The sequence below is a fragment of the Podarcis filfolensis genome (genome assembly GCF_964270895.1).
Source record: "Podarcis filfolensis genome assembly, chromosome: 1".
In the NCBI taxonomy this organism is placed as follows: Eukaryota; Metazoa; Chordata; class Lepidosauria; order Squamata; family Lacertidae; genus Podarcis; species Podarcis filfolensis.
Genome location: NC_139604.1, coordinates 12,855,751 through 12,873,158, shown reverse-complemented (window position 1 = coordinate 12,873,158; position 17,408 = coordinate 12,855,751). Strand labels below are relative to the sequence as shown.

Sequence of the window (17,408 nt, the reverse complement as noted above, 5' to 3'; positions counted from 1 at the left end):
ATGGACTCTACCAGTCTTCCCTTTGGAGTTGTACCTGTAGCTGCCTCACACGTCAGATGTGAGGCAGGTGAACATTGTTTGCAGGAAACAGTTTTGCAGGCCAAATTGGGACCTGTGCCAGGCCTAATTAAGCTGATGGGCCGGAGGTTCCTCAGCCCTGCTGCATACACTGGCTTGCAGTAGCTCAGGGTGTCTTACTTGGAGATGAATTGGGACAATCTGTATGCAAAGTGTTTGCCTCTGAGCTACAGACCTTCCTCTAATGCTTACTTCAAAATTCCCTACTGGTGTTACTTTAATACAGAATGCAATGTTTCATCTCTTGGTGAAATGTGCGTAGGTGATTGCTGGAAAAGACCTGAAAAACAATAGATTTGCCTTTATGATGTTCAACTTTTAATAATTGAAACTTTTTTTAAAAAAGACAACCCATTATGTCTACTGCAACTCCCTCTACACACAGTATGATGCTGTTGAAGATGCCTAGCCTAATCCTTTCAGGTCAAGCCCAGCCGTTGCAGCAGCAATTCCTTGCTTTTTCTCAGTGGCACAGTATCGTGATGGCTAGATGATGTCATCTTGGCAAAAGGGGGGCGGGAATCACTGCTGCCACACGGTCTCTTGGTTTTAGAATGAATAGACCCTGCTTGCCAGCTCTGCCCTCAAAAGATATGCAGAGGAACGGAATTCAGGAAGATCTTGGAAACATGGAGGGCAGGCAGCTGCAGTTTCTCACTTGGCTCTGTCCCCTCAGATGCACACTGAGCATGGGTGCAGAGGCAAATGCATATATTTATTAGAAATAAAATCAATCCTTTCTCTAACCAACTGAGCTAACTTCCCTTTTAGCATTAACTGCCTGCTGCTAGAATTTGACTGCAGACCACCACACACTGCTCTGAGTTCTCATTCTGCCTGTGATAGAGGGGCTGAAAAGCCTAGAACCCATTGTGTCCACTCAACAGAACTCTCCTTAGAATCATCCTTAATTGGATGGTGCTGCCTATGAGGTGCAGAATCAACCCATGATGCCCTGTATTCTCAGACCCATTAACCTAGTCTTTTTATGTAGTTAAAGCAAATTTACTGCCAGGGTGAAGTGTCTACACAGTTCTGAAAGCATATTACACATGTCGATTTGATACTAAACTCCACTGAATTCCATGGGATTTGTTCCCAAACATAACATCGGCTACTCAGAAGTAAATCCCACTGAATTAAGTGGGCTGCCCCCCCCCAAATAAGTGGGGTTAGGAACTATATTCTTTCTGCAGTTTGCTTATTTGTTACATTTAACATTTTGCCAGCGAATTGAATAGCAGTTTTTATCCTCACAGTGGCACTGGCAGCAATCATATATATCTTGACAAATCTGTAGGAAATAAGTGTCATGCAAGTAGGGGTTTTTTTTAACCACTTAAATATGTAATAATATAGTAGTTTAAAAAAAACAACTACTGCATTGTTATATATTTAATTGTTTAAATTTGATATTTGGTCTCAAAATTAGCTTTAGCTGACTTATAAGTATGAAGTAAAAATACCACCAGAAGAAGCATGACTGAAGAGCGCCTTCTTGAAATAAGTACATTTTATTCCAGTTACATTTGTCAGAGTTGAGATGGCAAGAGATTGCAAACACATAAAAATTACTTCAGTAGTTTCCTATTTAAAAGAACAATTGTGATGCTAATAACATCACATCTGATATAACTTTGTGAGGTTACACTTTTTAAAAAAAATTAAGCTAAGGTCTATTTTACATGATCAAATAAAATGTGCATTAATAAAATATAGTTGTAAATATCTCAGTATTAAAAACCCTGTCCCCAAAATTATATGCTGTACAAAAAGCAAGAATTTTGGTTAAGGTCATGTTCAGTCAGTCATTCACAGTACTAGAGCAACAAGAATAGAAAGTGGTCTCTTTCTTGTCAGTCTGGCCTTTATATTGCTGCTTCTTGTTTGTAATTGGGAATTCTTTCCTGTCTCAATGAAAGGCACAACAAAGAGGACAAAATGCAAGGCATAAGTCCCATCTCATTTAAGCATCTTTTGCTTCCTAGAATAGTGTTTGCAGCAGTATACCTCCAACAGTCATGTATTGCCATAGTATTAAAGCCATGCTTCCATTCAGTGGGTCTTCTGTATGCCACACAAATTCCTTTTCCTCGCTGGTGCAACAGTATTCAACTTGAGATGTTGCCTTTTTAAAGGCTAGTGAGATGTGAGCCCAAGGCAGTGCCATTCCAATTAGAGCTGCGGGTCTATTAAGCAATCTCTTTATAAATAATATAATCAAGTAGTTTCAAACTCCTGTTTTACTGCTGTTATGCAAATTATTCTCCCTTGATTAGGTTTTGTTAAAAAGATACCTTGCATTAAAGATCACAGCTGTTCTCCAGGCCTCAGTTAATGGCTTACACCAACAAATGTTGGAGGGTAGGTGGCGTGCAAAGCTCACAATGGTTTGCACACCAATTTTTTAAAGTAGGAATAGGCATTACTTTAAAGAAGTTTATATATGTGATGAACAGTACACACACACACACACGCACACACAAGCTGAGAGAAGGGAAATAGTATTTTAGATTAACACTTCTGAGGCAGTAAAGGCATAGATATATCAGACATGCCATACCAGGCTAAAATATGCACCATTGGAATTCAGTTGTAAGAATGGGAGGGAGATGCTTGAGAAAGTGTAGACATTTATGGTAATTCAAGAAGTGAGGGTTACTGCATTCTGTAGTACCACTTTGGAAGAATTTTCCTCATATAAAGTATTGGCACAAAAATTTTAACGTTTTCAAGTATATAACTAATATTTGTATTTTGAACATGAAAAGGAAAAAGCAGCGACAAAAATCACATTATTTTTTTCCTAGAGAGAGATATCAGAGGTATGGTTTAGTATCTTTAGAATTCCCAGTACACCTCTCTCTCATTTGGCAAAACGCATCCAGTCTTACAGATGGCTGCTGAACACACTGTTGGCACCTGTGGCTGGACATGTTGGACGGCAGGAGGCAGCAGTGAAAGTAAGGAACCCTTCGTTTGTTCTTTTACCTGAAATGAGAGAACACAGTGATTTGGAATAGTGAACTTGAGCTTGGACGTGGATGGCACTGTGGGTTAAACCACAGAGCCTAGGACTTGCCAATCAGAAGGTCGGCGGGTGGAATCCCCGTGACGGGGTGAGCTCCCGTTGCTCGGTCCCTGCTCCTGTCAACCTAGCAGTTCGAAAGCACGTCAGAGTGCAAGTAGATAAATAGGTACCGCTCCGGCGGGAAGGTAAACGCCGTTTCTGTGCGCTGCTCTGGTTTCGCCAGAAGCGGCTTAGTCCTGCTGGCCACATGACCCGGAAGCTGTACGCCGGCTCCCTCTGCCAGTAAAGCGAGATGAGCGCCGCAACTCCAGAGTCGGTCACGACTGGACCTAATGGTCAGGGGTCCCCTTTACCCACAAATATGCCAAAGCCATTGTGAATTTATTTGGATAGGCTCGTTAACTTGCCACAGGCACAGAATTCAGATTCTAAAGCTCTGGTTTACTTTCTCAAGGCATGCAACTATCAGTAACCAGGCTCAATGAATTAGTGACACTAGAAAGAGGTGGAGAACATTTGAGGTCCAGAGGTTCCTTGCTCATTTGTAGCACCTGCAGCCAGATATTCCCCATCGCTGATGAGAACACTGTCTACCACGTAGTACAAGAAGCAATTGTATTGTGTCCCTTCTGCAAGCATATTGTGCACAAATCCCACTTGCGGTAGTTCTCCAAATTGCAATCAAACTGCTCCAGATACATTGCCTTCCAGCTATAGGCACCACAGTTTCAGCCATGTTCAGCTATGAGCAGCTTGTGTACCCAGTTCACGAATATTTTCTCGATCAAAGCCTTGGTCTTTAGCTGCAATTTACACATCTAGTAATTTGTAAAAAGCTCACCTGCTTGAAAAAAGCATGTGACAGGAGACCTCTTGCTGATGGCCTAGATCCCAAGAAGAAAAACAGAACTTAGATATTTTAAGCTTTGCCAATGGAGTTAGCTAGTACTGTAATAACTTCCCCTTCTCTTGTTGCCTGTTACAGGGTCAGTCAATAGAAAGAAAAATCAAGCATAGGCATTCCATTTTAAGTAAGCTCCCCACTTGTTAAAATTGCTCATTTTCAAAATAACATAAACCCTGCAAAAAGTGTAGCTTCCGGCTCCTCATATGTGGATATTTTAAAATTGGGACTATCAACTGACTGTAGAATTTAGTCAATTAACTGCCTCTTGAACTGATTAAATATATAGCTACCCTTAAGTTAGAAAAGGCCATTTTGACATTTTCCAAAATAGCTTTTAAAACGCAAGGAAAGTGTGACCATATTGCCCACTTACCAAATCAACTAAAAGTTTTAGGTGCATCCACACCAAAAATAACTTATCCACTTGCACTGTGAGTGAACAAAATATACATTTATGACATGCATCTATATGAAATATACAGAGGGAAGTTGTTGATAACTTCGAGCTCATGTATAAAACAAGGTTTTCAAGTAATTAGAAAGCTCTTTGAACCCCATACAAATATTAACTGCAACAACTAAATTCTAACAGCCTTACCTTTTCTCTGGGTCCTGTTGCAAACAGAGTTCTATCAAATTATGGAAAGCTGGGGAGAAAGTTTTTGGTGGAGTCTGCAATCTCTCACTTGTCATTGTGTGTGTCATACTTTCACCAATTCCAGAGTCAATCCCTGATCGAGAATTTTTTATCCTGGATTCACCACGCGGAAAAGTATTTATAGCCCAAGGACAATAAGAGGGACCTTTCAGCTTCTGCAGCAGCATCTGAAAGAAAATGTCCGTTGACTGTCTTAGCCCTACCTGTACACCTCAAAAGTACACCTGTTTAATTTCTGGGTCAGTAGGGGTACTTTCAGTGAAAATATTGGGGGGGGGGCATGATTCTAAAATGTGCACCTTTTATGAAAGCTGTTCACTGCCACTCCCCTATCTCATGTTGCTTCTGAATCCAATCAATTATCTATATTATAGTGTCACAAAGCTAAGAGCCAGCTAAGAGCAAACAATCCAATCAGAGTGAGGGCAATGCTTCTTAGACTGGACAGTCAGGGAACATGTAACAAACTTGGCACAAACACTATTCAAAACAATGCTTCCTGAATAGGTAAACATTTCGGAACCACTTTGCAACATTTTTTTAAAATAGAGCACCAGAAAGGATGCATTTTGATGTTTGCAAATGTGCTGAAACACATACATTTTAGAAATATCACAACAGAGGAAGTCTTATTGCATTAGGTAGCTAGGTGTTCGAGATCCTCAAAATTGTCACCTCTCTTTTCGTGACATTGTTATCGATCAGAATTTGAGATTTTTGTGCCTTACCTGCGTCCGAGGTATATCCTGAAAAGGTACATGCCCATTAGCTAGTTCACATGCTGTAATGCCCACACTATAGATGTCAGACTTCACATTATAGCCATACATATCCTATGGAAGAAGAGACTGCATTGATAACTGCTGAATACATGCCAGTATGCCATTAATTGAAATAAACATGCATATTCAACTATAAAAAGTTGGTTTTTTTCTTTGAAAAAGATACCCTGTCAATCTAAATAAAAATAAGCCTGTTGCTACATTCAAGTCCTGAAGCACACAACGTTATGCCCTTTGAGTATAGTACTGGTTTTAACACAACTGCACTATTTTTTCTTCACAAAAATGGTATTTGCTGCATTTAACAAGTTCATAATACAACCTTTAGCTTGCTTTCAAATGGCTTCATGTGCAAAATGGAATATCGACACCATAAAATACAGCTATGGTCTTCAGTGTTGTTTTATACTGAAAATCGGTACCAAGGTTAAACATATTTACACTGAAATACCTGAAACCTGTACGAAGCTAGAAATTAATTTATGTGCCAGTTCTGCCAGGCTGCATTTCATAGGTTTATCACAAAGTCAGAACCCACTTGATGTGGTTTAAACTGGGAGAAAGGGTTGTACTTTATAGGGTTAAGCCAAGACAAAGAGGCTGGTGATCACTAACTGCAACAGGGAAAATATTGGCCTGGTTTTCAAGTTGCAGTAAGGCTTAGTGCAAATGTACTGACTACAGAAGAGATCATGACTCTTTCACTTTCTCCCCAGTCATTTTGCTCCTGTGCCATGCTAAAACATGTTTGAAACTAGACTCATGAACAAACCATGAGCTGTCAGTCATAGGACAAATCTTGGTTATGGCTTATGGTTAGTCAAGAGAGAGCTAAACCACAAGCCTAGGTTTGGAAGAGACGCTAAGCTAAACTGGAGCAAGCTGTGCAGCAGCAAAATGACTGGGAAGGAGCAAAGAGGCCACAATCTCCTTTCTGGGAGCCTGCATGCTGTGTGGACCAGGAGACTACTTCCGTAATGAAAGCCACTGTCATGTAATCTGTGGTATTAGTTTCTGCATATATATGTAGGTGTGTGTAAATTATTCATCTGGGTCACTCAAACAAGATCCATTAAGAACTTGGTAATATTTAACTTGGTAATATAAGTGCATGTCATGCCAAACCAGATATAGCTGTATGCTTAGACCTAAGTTTCTAATTTCTCATTCATCATTATATAATCCTTGATATTCTACTAAGGCCTGATCATTTAATGTTCTTTAAAATCTCAAGTAATAACTATAGAAGTAGACAGAAATCAGACCTCCAGATTAATGGTTCTAGTTCACTCCAGCATTCCTCCCAATAATGTGAGGAATTGAGGGGGATGGAAATATTTACAAAAATTTAGGAGTTAAAATAATTGTTACAGCTCCTACAAGGAAGATGTGGTTGATTAAGAGGTAGCATTTCATCATGTATGGATGTGCGAAACCATTCCACTTAATTTCAGTAATAATTGGCAAAAATAATTTCACATTTCAACATAAATTATAGGGCTACAACAATTTAGAGGCATGCCTTTCACATTATCCATAACTTTTCAAATAATGTGAAATGCATGTATTTAATTATAGTGTTATATAGAACACTGAGATGTCAAATATTAATAATAAAAAGGACATTAAGTAATTAATATTAGCTTTTATAATGCACAATTAGAATTCTTTATAGACATTTCTTAGATGCAATCTGTGCCAATACGTATTTTCTGCACGACTGCTCAGCCACAGTGAACTGCATCATATACTGACCTGTCTCAGTAGTTCAGGACTCAGCCAGGGAAGCATTGATGCACTGAACTGGGGGAAGTCATACACAGCTTTTAACCGTTTTCCACTGCTCACTAGGCCGCAAAGATGGTTTAATCCAGAAAGATATACCAGGCCATCCCCTGAAATCAGTATATGGCTAGCTTTAATACTTCTGAAAAACATAACAAGTGATGGTTTAGTTAGATTAAGAGAAAAACAAGATTCTAACACACATTATACAGGATTGTTCATATGAAGAGTCATTACCCTACACTGCATAAGAAAGTGAGTGTATCATGCATAATGGAGATGTACATTGTGTCATGTGTTGCTCTTGACTGCAGTGTAGGAATACTGTAATGCCAGGTGAATGATGGTGCATGAAGATACGGTCACCACAGAGCAAAGAGTGCCTTGTGCCAACTCAACCGTTTCAAAAATCTCAAGTCACCCAAATAGAACAGATATGGGGACTCTGGTCTTCCCATTTACCCTTGGTCCCAATCGCCTGTCATTTTCTTAAAAAACCTCTCTACACATTACCTGTGAATGTAGCCATGTTGGTGCATGTAGTTTAACCCGCTGATTGCTCCAAACAGGATATTTCCTATCAACACTTCACTCATGCCTTCAGGAAAGTAAGTCCTCAGTAGATGGCTGGCTGAACCTAGAAAAGGTGCATGTAACTTGCTAGCAAGTCAAAACATTATTTATGCAATGAAAGCAGAGTTGACATTTCCTGTCATAATTCAGAAAGGTGTAACACATAAATCTGCTACATAGTGTACAACCATGTAGGCTCAAAGAACAATTTTGCATATTATGAAGGATATTGGAAATGCTCTTTTTGTATTGATCTGGACTGCCCCTAAAAATATTGCCACATAAGAATTTGCCTGTGGACTCAAAAGTAGGCCTGAATGATACAGCTTTTTACAAAACAGCCAATTTCTCTCTTTCCTCTTTATTGAGGTAGTCCCACTGCTTAAAAGAGGCAGGCATTAAAGGAAGAAGCTGCCTCATGTGTAGAGAACTGAATCTGGCCAATGGGCCAGATTCTTAATTCCATTGCCCTGTGGTGCTGTCAAAGTTCAAAGGGGCTTATAGTAACCACTGATAAGTCTGTTTACAGGCACAGTTTGGCCTACAGACAAGGCACTTGCAGAAAAACAACTGGGAGCTCATATTATGCTACAAAGGAACAATGTCCTTGCCTACCCTACTCCTGAAATCACATATGCTTTGGGAGAAATGGCCTTGTGGGCCAAGTTGGAAACCATACTGGGCCTAATAAGGACTGCAAGGCAGGAGGTTCCCCACAACTGGTCTATCCCATCCTTGACTTACATCTTGTCGACATGCAAAAGGTACAGGCTTTAAAATATTAAGCAGTATATACGTACTTTTCAATAAACGAGCAAGCTGCTCTTAAGTTTGATAGCTCAAATGCATGGTAGGTAAACTAAACACAGTTGCATCCAAAACCGCAACTGCATGAGCAGAGTAGATTCCCACTGTCACAACAGAAATTTCCCATTCTCTCCTGCTTCCTGGAGCACCTCATGGACCCTCAAAATCTGCTTCAGAGGGTTGGAAGATCCTCTGGAGTGGATTTTTTTTTGGGGGGGGTGGACTGCAGGGATGAAGAGACGAAAGGAGAGCCCTGCTGCATGAGTGGAAGTCCGTTTGCAATGCAGTGGACACAATCCTTAATGAGCCCGTACAGAGATAATTCAATTAATGTGTAGCTATCCCCAACAGAATACTTACAGTAGGCCATGAAAGGAGAAATAACCCAAAGCCAGCTTCCAGCAGTGAACACTGCCCAAAGAGTCATGATATTGGGGTGTCGAAAGGAATGGGATAAAACCACCTCATTCTAGATGAAAGAATACATGTTTTAATTCTTTAAAAGGGCAATGGAACATTCCACAAACCCTTAGCCACAGCCTACTGCTACTCTGAAGACAATCCCTGAATCAGAAATGAATAGATTTTTGGATTGTTGCACAATGCCAGAGATGCAATTTGAGAAAGCTGTCCCTGCATCTAATCACGAGTTTTCTGGAATTATTAGAATTATCTAGAAGTACTTTTCTTTTTAATAACCTGGCAACTTCAAAGGGTCTTCATTTTTAAACACTTTGTATAAAGTTTAAAAATCACCTCTCCTTTTACATGTTAACTTCATAAATATTTAAAATGTTAAAACATCTGTTTTACTTGTAAAGCTTTCAAGTGTTCTTCAGAACATCTTTCCAGATCTGTAATCCTTACAGCCACCAGTGTTCCTGTAGGGATATGACGCGCGAGGTAGATTGAAGTTAAGTTGCTGCATCCCCTTCCTATTAGCAAAACAGAAGTTGATCACTTTAACAACTTTGCAATGTTTCTTAGTTACTGCTTTATCATTTAGCATTTGTACAATCCCAATATTCAAGGCAAATACTGGCAGATTATGAAGAAAAAGCTGTTCTGAAACTGCACATAAGGAAACAGCTAGTCTGAGCAACCAAAAAAGACACTGCTGCAAGTCTGGCTTTGACGTAGCTCAACTATCACAGGGTTTTGGAATACAGTGGTACCCGGTTAAGAACTTAATTCGTTCTGGAGGTCCGTTCTTAACCTGAAACTGTTCTTAACCTGAAGCACCACTTTAGCTAATGGGGCCTCCTGCTGCCGCCGGAGCACGATTTCTGTTCTCATCCTGAAGCAAAGTTCTTAACCCGAGGTAATATTTCTGGGTTAGCGTATGTAGTCTGTAACTTGAAGCGTATGTAACCTGAAGCGTATGTAACCCGAGGTACCACTGTAGATTCTATGTCTAGGAGCTAATTTATCAGAAACCAAGGAACAGCTACCAAGTGCCATCAAACAATTTTTACAAGGTCAAGCTGAGTGCTAAATGACAAAGACTGATATATTCAAAAGGACAAAGATTGATATATTCAAAAGGGTAGCAATACTCTTTAGCTTGCATACAGGAAAGCACAGCAATGGACAGTATATACACAACATGTGAAACACATTAAAAGAAAGTGTTGGCAGAAGAGCAAACTGGGGATTGAATAAGAAAATCAATTCAAATCAATTTGAAAATAGGCTTCTGCCTCACAGTGCCACAAGTGGTACCCTCCCATCAGTCCCAGAGTAACCATTGGCAGCAACTAACATTAGGTTGGCCATTAAAATGCAAAGGCACTTGTGTTGCGCTGCTTCAAAATGAGAACATTCCCATGAACCTTCCCACATGGCAATGAATAGATTTTCATCAGAGGACAATGCAAACTTGCACCTTCCTCAGGTAAAAAGAAGGGGCTAGAGGCATTCCCTGGCTAAGAGACAGAGAGAGAACAGGGTAGCAGTCTGCAGCATCTTTGGAAGAGGAAGTCATCACTTACACCACTGCAGCTACTATGTTTCAAAAGGGCACTGATGCCTGATATTTTAATCACAAAGAAAACAAGCAGTCAGATGGAGCTAGATGGAACAGAACAAGCAAATATTAAGATCAATTAAAAATGTTGTATGACTCAAATGTATTGGCCAAACATTGGCAAAACACTGGATTTTCACACCAGGAAACAATACTGTCCAGTTTTCTAAAGATCTTTCAACCAGACAAGGTAGGAAGATAAGGTACTTGTAAATCACCCTCCCTATAAGCCTTTTTTCAGCTGAAGAATGGAGTAAAAACCCTTTCAATTATAAAAATAGGAAATAGCTTATTTCAGATTACAAACTAGGTACCCCTGCCCGTACGGGCCAGTCGTGTCCAACTCTAGGGTTGCGCGCTCATCTCGCTCAAGAGGCCGGGAGCCAGCGCTGTCTGGAGACACTTCTGGGTTACGTGGCCAGCGTGACTAAGCGGCATCTGGCGAGCCAGCACCAGCGCCGCACACGGAAACCCCGTTTACCTTCCCGCTATAAAACGGTACCTATTTATCTACTTGCACTTAGGGGTGCTTTCGAACTGCTAGGTGGGCAGGAGCTGGGACCGAACGACGGGAGCTCACCTCGCCGTGGGGATTCGAACCGCCGACCTTGCGATCAGCAAGTCCTAGGCACTGAGGTTTTACCCACAGCGCCACCCGCGTCCCTGATTACAAACCAGTCAGTTACCTATTTCCACCTGGATATCATAATGGGATACATCTGGGGACCATGATATTTCTTCATCTCCTCTTTGAGCCGATTGTCCCCAATATAAAGCAGGTTCATCTGTCTGAATAGAAAAAAAGATGTACACACACACACATACTCTTTTATTGTATAAAATTGCAGTGAACAATGTAACTTCATGTTAATTTTGCAGATCTGCCAGCCTATACATCTTCCAGAAGCATGACAAAGTCTTTTTCTATTGCCATTGCTTTTGGTGTCAGAGGATGAATTAGTTACTATAGATGTCATAAAGGAGACTTCATCCCACACAGCATATGAGAAATAAGAGTAAGAAAATTAAATACTGCATTTCCTACTATATCAGACAGTAAAAACCATATACCATGTTTTTCCATTGTATTTCCACTTCTATTATATTCAGGAACTGTGCCAAGTTACAATACCATGTGCTGCTTGACTTAGTGTCTTTCCGTCCATCAAGCATTACAGCCTTACTTATGTGCTGCTACTTGCAAATGCAGCCAAATTAATATATTTTATTTTTAAAATGTATAAATTGCTTTTCCCAGAAACATATGCAAAGCGGTGTACTGGGAAAACTAGATAGCCCAGTTGGTAGAGCATGAGATTCTTCATCTCAGGGTTGTGAGTCTGAGCCCCAGGTTGGGTGAAAGATTCCTGCATTGCAGAGTGTTAGACTAGATGAGCCGTGGTCCCTTCCAGCTCTACAACCCTATGATTCTAACTCATGGAACAGCAGCACTATAAAACCAAAGCAGAGAAATTAACTGGTTCCACAATCCAAATTACGTACTCTTGCTATGGTCCACCAGAAATTCTCAGCTGTGGAAGGGAAAATTTCTCATGTTGCATGCAGAAAACTCTGCTTGGCTTAGCTAGCGACGGGAGCCCTGTGAGGGATTCTGAATTGCAGTAATGTGGCTCTCCTTAATTCAGATATATGTATAATGGATATGCCTCTCCATGTAATTGTCTCAAAAACACTCTGAGGAACCGGCTCTTATTTCTTATTGCTGGGCTGATGACTATTCTCTGCTGAGAACAGAGGTACCAAGTGTTTCCATTTGGAAACATAACAAAGGCAGCAGAAAATAAATGGTGCGAGCTCTGCTTCAAGAATGCAGACATAATTTTACTAGGACTAACACTAGTGAAACAGGTCAAGTTAATATACATTTTCTCTTACCAAGTCTTGAGTGCTGCTGCCTTCTGATTGCTTTTCTGCTCCAATGGATTCAATTCGTGTCCGTAGAATACAGGAACAGTCCTTGAAAAGAGTAACAGTCAATAAATGTTCCCTCCATTATATTTTAACAGCTTTGTTACCAGGTGGCCTATAATGATGGGCAGCTGGAACCTCATAAAACAGTAATAAAGTAAAAACCTACCCCAGACTATCCAGAATCTCTGAACAATTAACACCATTTTGAAAAATCATGACCAAGTATGATTTCTCCAAATAATCTACAGTCGTACCTTGGCTCCCGAATGCCTTGGGAATCCAATGTTCCGGCTGCTGAATGATCGAAAATCAGAAGTGAGTGTTCTGATTTTCAAATGTTCTTTTGGAAGCCAAACATCCGACAAGGATTCTGATTGGCTGCAGGAGCTTACTGCAGCCAATCAGAAGCCATGATTTGGAAGTCGAACGTTTTGGAAGTTGAACAAACTTCCAGAACGGATTCTGTTCGACTTCCAAGGTACAACTGTATTGCAGTCTTCGGCTCTTCTTTGAACAATGGTCCATATAGGCTGTGTATACACCAAAGTGTTACTGTGTGTGGGTCACTCAGATCCAATTTTTCCATGGGCACTTATGTGCATCTTTGTCCACATGAGTGCTTTCAACTGAATGCTATCTCGGTGTTTCCCATGCACATACTATGTTGTTGTCCCCTCCCCTCAGTTAGTGCTTCCCCACCTTCCCTGAGTCCCAGAAACCTGAGGTCCACTATAGGCATGTGCAGAGGCTTTGGTTTACCTGTGTACACAGCCAATTTTTTATTTTTACGATACTAGTCTTTTCAATACAGTAGTCCACACTTGCACAAAGCAACATGTTGAAAAAAATTAAAAGGACATGGGTGTTAAGACTGGTCCCAACAGCAGCCAACCAAGAAGAACCTTGCCAATGGAAGTAGGGTGTGTGGCAATAGATGGTACCCAGAAAAGCCCCACATTAAAAAAACCAACAACAACCCACACAATAAACTTCAGTATATCCGGTTGATATAATATGATTTTATGTTGGATCTTTTCCTTACCACATTATCTGCAGCTCGGTAAAGTTCAAATTAAGGGTGGGGGGGTGCAGGCTGCCAGTTGAATGAGAACATTATATGCATGATGCGAAAAACAGGCACACCTGGGATGCCTCAAATCCTTGTTGAACTGGGAATTGTATACAATCACAGAATAGAGATCTCCCTATAGGTCTTCAGTATTGAATGAAGCCTGGCAGCTGTGTGTTTTTGAGCCAAAACTTGGGCCACTATGTTTAGGCGCAGATATAAAAGCAGACATTGAATCCATAGTAGCCCATTCTTAAAACCCAAAGAATATCCCACATAAAAGTGAAGCAGAGCAGGCCTGAGTTGTGCCCTCTATGGACAACACTTGAAGAACTCACATTTCCCATTCTCACTTTGTAGTTCTCAAAATTAGCATGTTTAGTGAAATGTGAAGGAACCAAAGGTAGTAATGGGAAAGTTATTTTGTGCTGTTTTCTTTTTTGTTTGTTAAAGCACACAAACCAGATGTATACCTGCAACATGCTACAAACATTGTGATACGTTATTGAAGAGTCCAAACAAAATGGAAGCAAGACAAAATAAATTATGTGCTTACCAAACAAGACATGGAACTGCCTTAGTTCATGGAAAATGTCATGCAAACCCATTTACCCTGAAAAAGAATATCAAAATAAAGTTTACATTCAGCCCAAACAGTAAACAAACAAAGATGTCTTTCTTCTTCCCTTTGACCATGTATGCAGACTTGAGCACACTGAAGGTCTGGACTATAAACAATGTACGAATGAAACTCTCATAAGGCTCCTCCCATAGTCAGCTTTACATATGGCTGGTCAGGTTAGAATTAAATATTCTTGGCTGCCACCAGTAGTGGAGGTGGTATGTCTCTGAACACCACTTACTGGAAAACACAAGTGAGGAGACTGCTGTTGCACTTAAGCCGTGTTTTGGGGCTTCCCATGGGGTTCTGGCTGACCATAGAATTATGTAGTTGGAAGGGACCCCAAGGGTCATCTAGCCCAACCCCCTGCAATGCAGGAATCTCAACTAAAGCACTGTGGGAACAGGATGCCACATTGGTTTGATCCAGCAAGGCTTTTCTTATGTACCGTATTTTTCGCTCTATAGGACACACTTCTTCCCCTCCAAAAATGAAGGGGAAATGTGTGTGCGTCCTATGGGGCGAATGCAGGTTTTCGCTGAAGCCTGGAGAGCGAGAGGGGTCAGAGCGCACCGACCCCTCTCGCTCTCCAGGCTTCGCGCAGATCTTTGCAAGCCATGGGAGCCCGTGCTGTGTTCCCGCGTCTTGCGGAGAGTTGCCTGCATGCTGAAGCCTGGGCGCGCTGAGCTCACCGCGCCCAGACTTTGCGCAGCTCTCCGCAAGGCGCGGGACCCCGGCGCTGGGCTCCCACGGCTTGCGGAGAGTTGCCTGTTCTGGGGGCTGGGGTCGGGGGAAGCTTGAATGCAGCTAACTTTCCAAGCAGCATGCACAAAATCTGGCTGCATATGGGATATAGAAACATTATGTGCCCCGTTGAAACGCTAATGATAATTTACTCCAGAGAGATTGCAGTTAGGCTGATCTGGAATAAGTCAGTAAATTCCCTCCTTTGTAGCCTTGTGCATACAGTTGCCACCTGTCGTATATACAGGATTGTCCTGTACTGATACACTTTTGTCCCCACTCCCTCTCTCCCCCAGGCTAGGGATCCTCTAGGAATACATGTGTTTGAAAGGGTGTGTGAAAGGTGATGCTCTGGGTAGCCAAACACAGACAGATTTACAAACTCACTCTCTCTGTGTGACAAATTCCTGAGGGCCATCCTGTTGGGCTGCAATAGATTGCAATGGATTATTTTGTGTGTGTTTTTCTTTCATTTCTATTTATGATTTTCAATTTTATACATGTCAGTAATTTCACAACCACTATAACATTTCAAAACTCGACTTCCTTCCCCCTCTTTCTGCATGCTCTTATAAAACTGCAGGTTATTACAATAATCCTGCCCATGTCCTTATCTGTTTACAGTCGTTTGTACTCAATAAACCATTTCCATTCTTTTATAAAAAGTTTGTCTTGATTTCTTATTTTTCCGGTAAGTTTCACAACTTCTGCATTTTCCATAGGTTTTTGTATCCATTCTTCTTTCACTGGGACTTCTTTTTCCATTTTTGGGCCAGTAACATTCTTGCTTGTAATGGATTAATTTGAATTATAATTTAGCACCAGATTATTATTATTATTATTAGGGGGAATCGCCCTCCCCCCCAACTGCCCCTCCCCGTATTTTGCCAGAACAAAGGTGGCAGCTCCTCTGCAGTCCTACCTTCCCATCCTTCCTGGATTTGAATTTCTACTTAAGGCAGCCCTGTTCAGGGAAGTTTTTAATCTGTGATATTTTAGTGTATTTTTGGTTTCTATGGAAGCCGCCCAGAGTGGCTGGGGAAACCCAGCCAGATGGGCGGGGTACAAATAATAAATTATTATAATATTATTATTATTACTGAAATGAGGCTGTATTTTAATTTTGTATTTTAATCTTGTTTTTAAGTTGTATTTTAATCCATTGTTTTTATACCTGGTGTTAGCCGCCCTGAGCCCGGTCTTGACTGGGGAGGGCGGGGTATAAATAATTTTTAAAAAAATTATTATTATTAATCAAGAGCTGGACAGAAGTCTGGAATGGATGTAATTAAATGAAGTGGTGCGATGAAAAACAAAAACAGCTAAAAGAGTACAATATATGGACAAATCTGCACTCCATAGAAAAAAAAGTATCTGTTTTCTGACATGATTGAGGATCACAGAGCCAGAGACAAAACGTGGAGGATAAAATCGCGATATGGAAATATGAAAAACACTGATGATGATGATGAGATGTTGATGTTGAAAGCGCTATGATGTTGAAAGCGCTTTGGCATTCAGACCGTGGGAAGCCAAAACAAAAAATTATTACAATTTGGAAGACAATTGGACTTTTTAAAAGTTATTTATTTTTATTAGATTTGATTTAATATGTTAATTGGATGTTCTTATTGGAAAATTAATAAATGCTTTAAAATATTATTATTATTATTAAACCCCGCCACCCTCACGATATCGAAACGGAGCGGGACCTTCACCCCCCCCCAAAAGTGTTGCAAAAAGTTCAGGGTCAGTGGAAGTGTTATGTTTGCATGAGCAAGGATCTATTTTCTCCCCGCCGCGGAGAGAGAGAGAGGCGACCTCTTGGGCAACCCCCCCTCCCGCTGCAACACAAAAATAAACATATAATCGAAACGATAACAATAACGGTCCCTTTTTTGCAACCGGACCGGACCTGGTAGCTACTACGGCGCCGGCGCCGCGCGCGCGCTTTTTTACCTGGAAGCAAGCCCCGCCGGGCCCAGCGGGCCTTACTCCTGAGGAGACCCAAACTTGTCCTGACCCGGGGGGGGGCGGTCCTTCCCCGCTGGCCTCGCCTCCCTTCGCCCGCGCCCGGCACCTCACACCGTCTGTCAGGCTCGGGCCGCCGCCCCCCGAGGGAGCCCAGAAACAGAGGCTGCCGCCCGTTGCCCAAGAGGCTGCGGACAGCGCAGCGTTTCTCCTCAGACAAACCGGGGGAGGAAAAATCACCTCAGCCCCTCGCCCGCCTCCCTCGGCCAGCCTGAGGCGGACTCGAACTGTAGGCCCCGCCCCCCTCCGTGAACGCGGCCTGCGAGTGAACTCAGGGTTGCCGCCCCCCGCGGGACTACCAGTCCCGAAATGCACCGCGGCAGCATTTCTCCTCAGGTGGAGCGAGGCTTCGAAGCGGGGAGA

The 17,408-nt window shown here is 41.6% G+C and overlaps 2 protein-coding genes across 3 annotated transcripts in view; both read right to left on the bottom strand.

The window, feature by feature from the left end:
• Positions 1-1,573: 1,573 nt before the first annotated feature.
• Positions 1,574-17,364, bottom strand: STRADB (STE20 related adaptor beta). 2 transcript variants are annotated; one of them, XM_083571157.1, is made up of 12 exons: positions 16,974-17,364; positions 14,205-14,261; positions 12,544-12,624; positions 11,334-11,436; positions 9,435-9,556; positions 8,982-9,090; positions 7,755-7,878; positions 7,212-7,383; positions 5,403-5,507; positions 4,615-4,841; positions 3,951-3,993; positions 1,574-3,069 (listed from the first exon to the last, which is right to left on the bottom strand). In XM_083571157.1, exons 2-12 carry the CDS (start codon positions 14,214-14,216, stop codon positions 2,920-2,922), a joined length of 1,248 nt encoding a protein of 415 aa, XP_083427283.1. In that variant the 5' UTR covers positions 14,217-14,261; positions 16,974-17,364; the 3' UTR covers positions 1,574-2,919. The 2 variants fall into 2 exon arrangements, with proteins under 2 accessions (XP_083427283.1, XP_083427284.1); XM_083571158.1 differs by lacking the exons at positions 8,982-9,090; positions 9,435-9,556 and having other exon boundaries at positions 16,974-17,313.
• The window catches only part of CASP10 (caspase 10), a 127,026-nt gene continuing 117,989 nt past the window's right edge, over positions 8,372-17,408 (bottom strand). The window contains exon 12 of the mRNA XM_083630570.1: positions 8,372-8,384. The gene's annotated coding sequence lies outside the window, so the exon portion shown is untranslated. The remainder of the gene's footprint in view (positions 8,385-17,408) is intronic.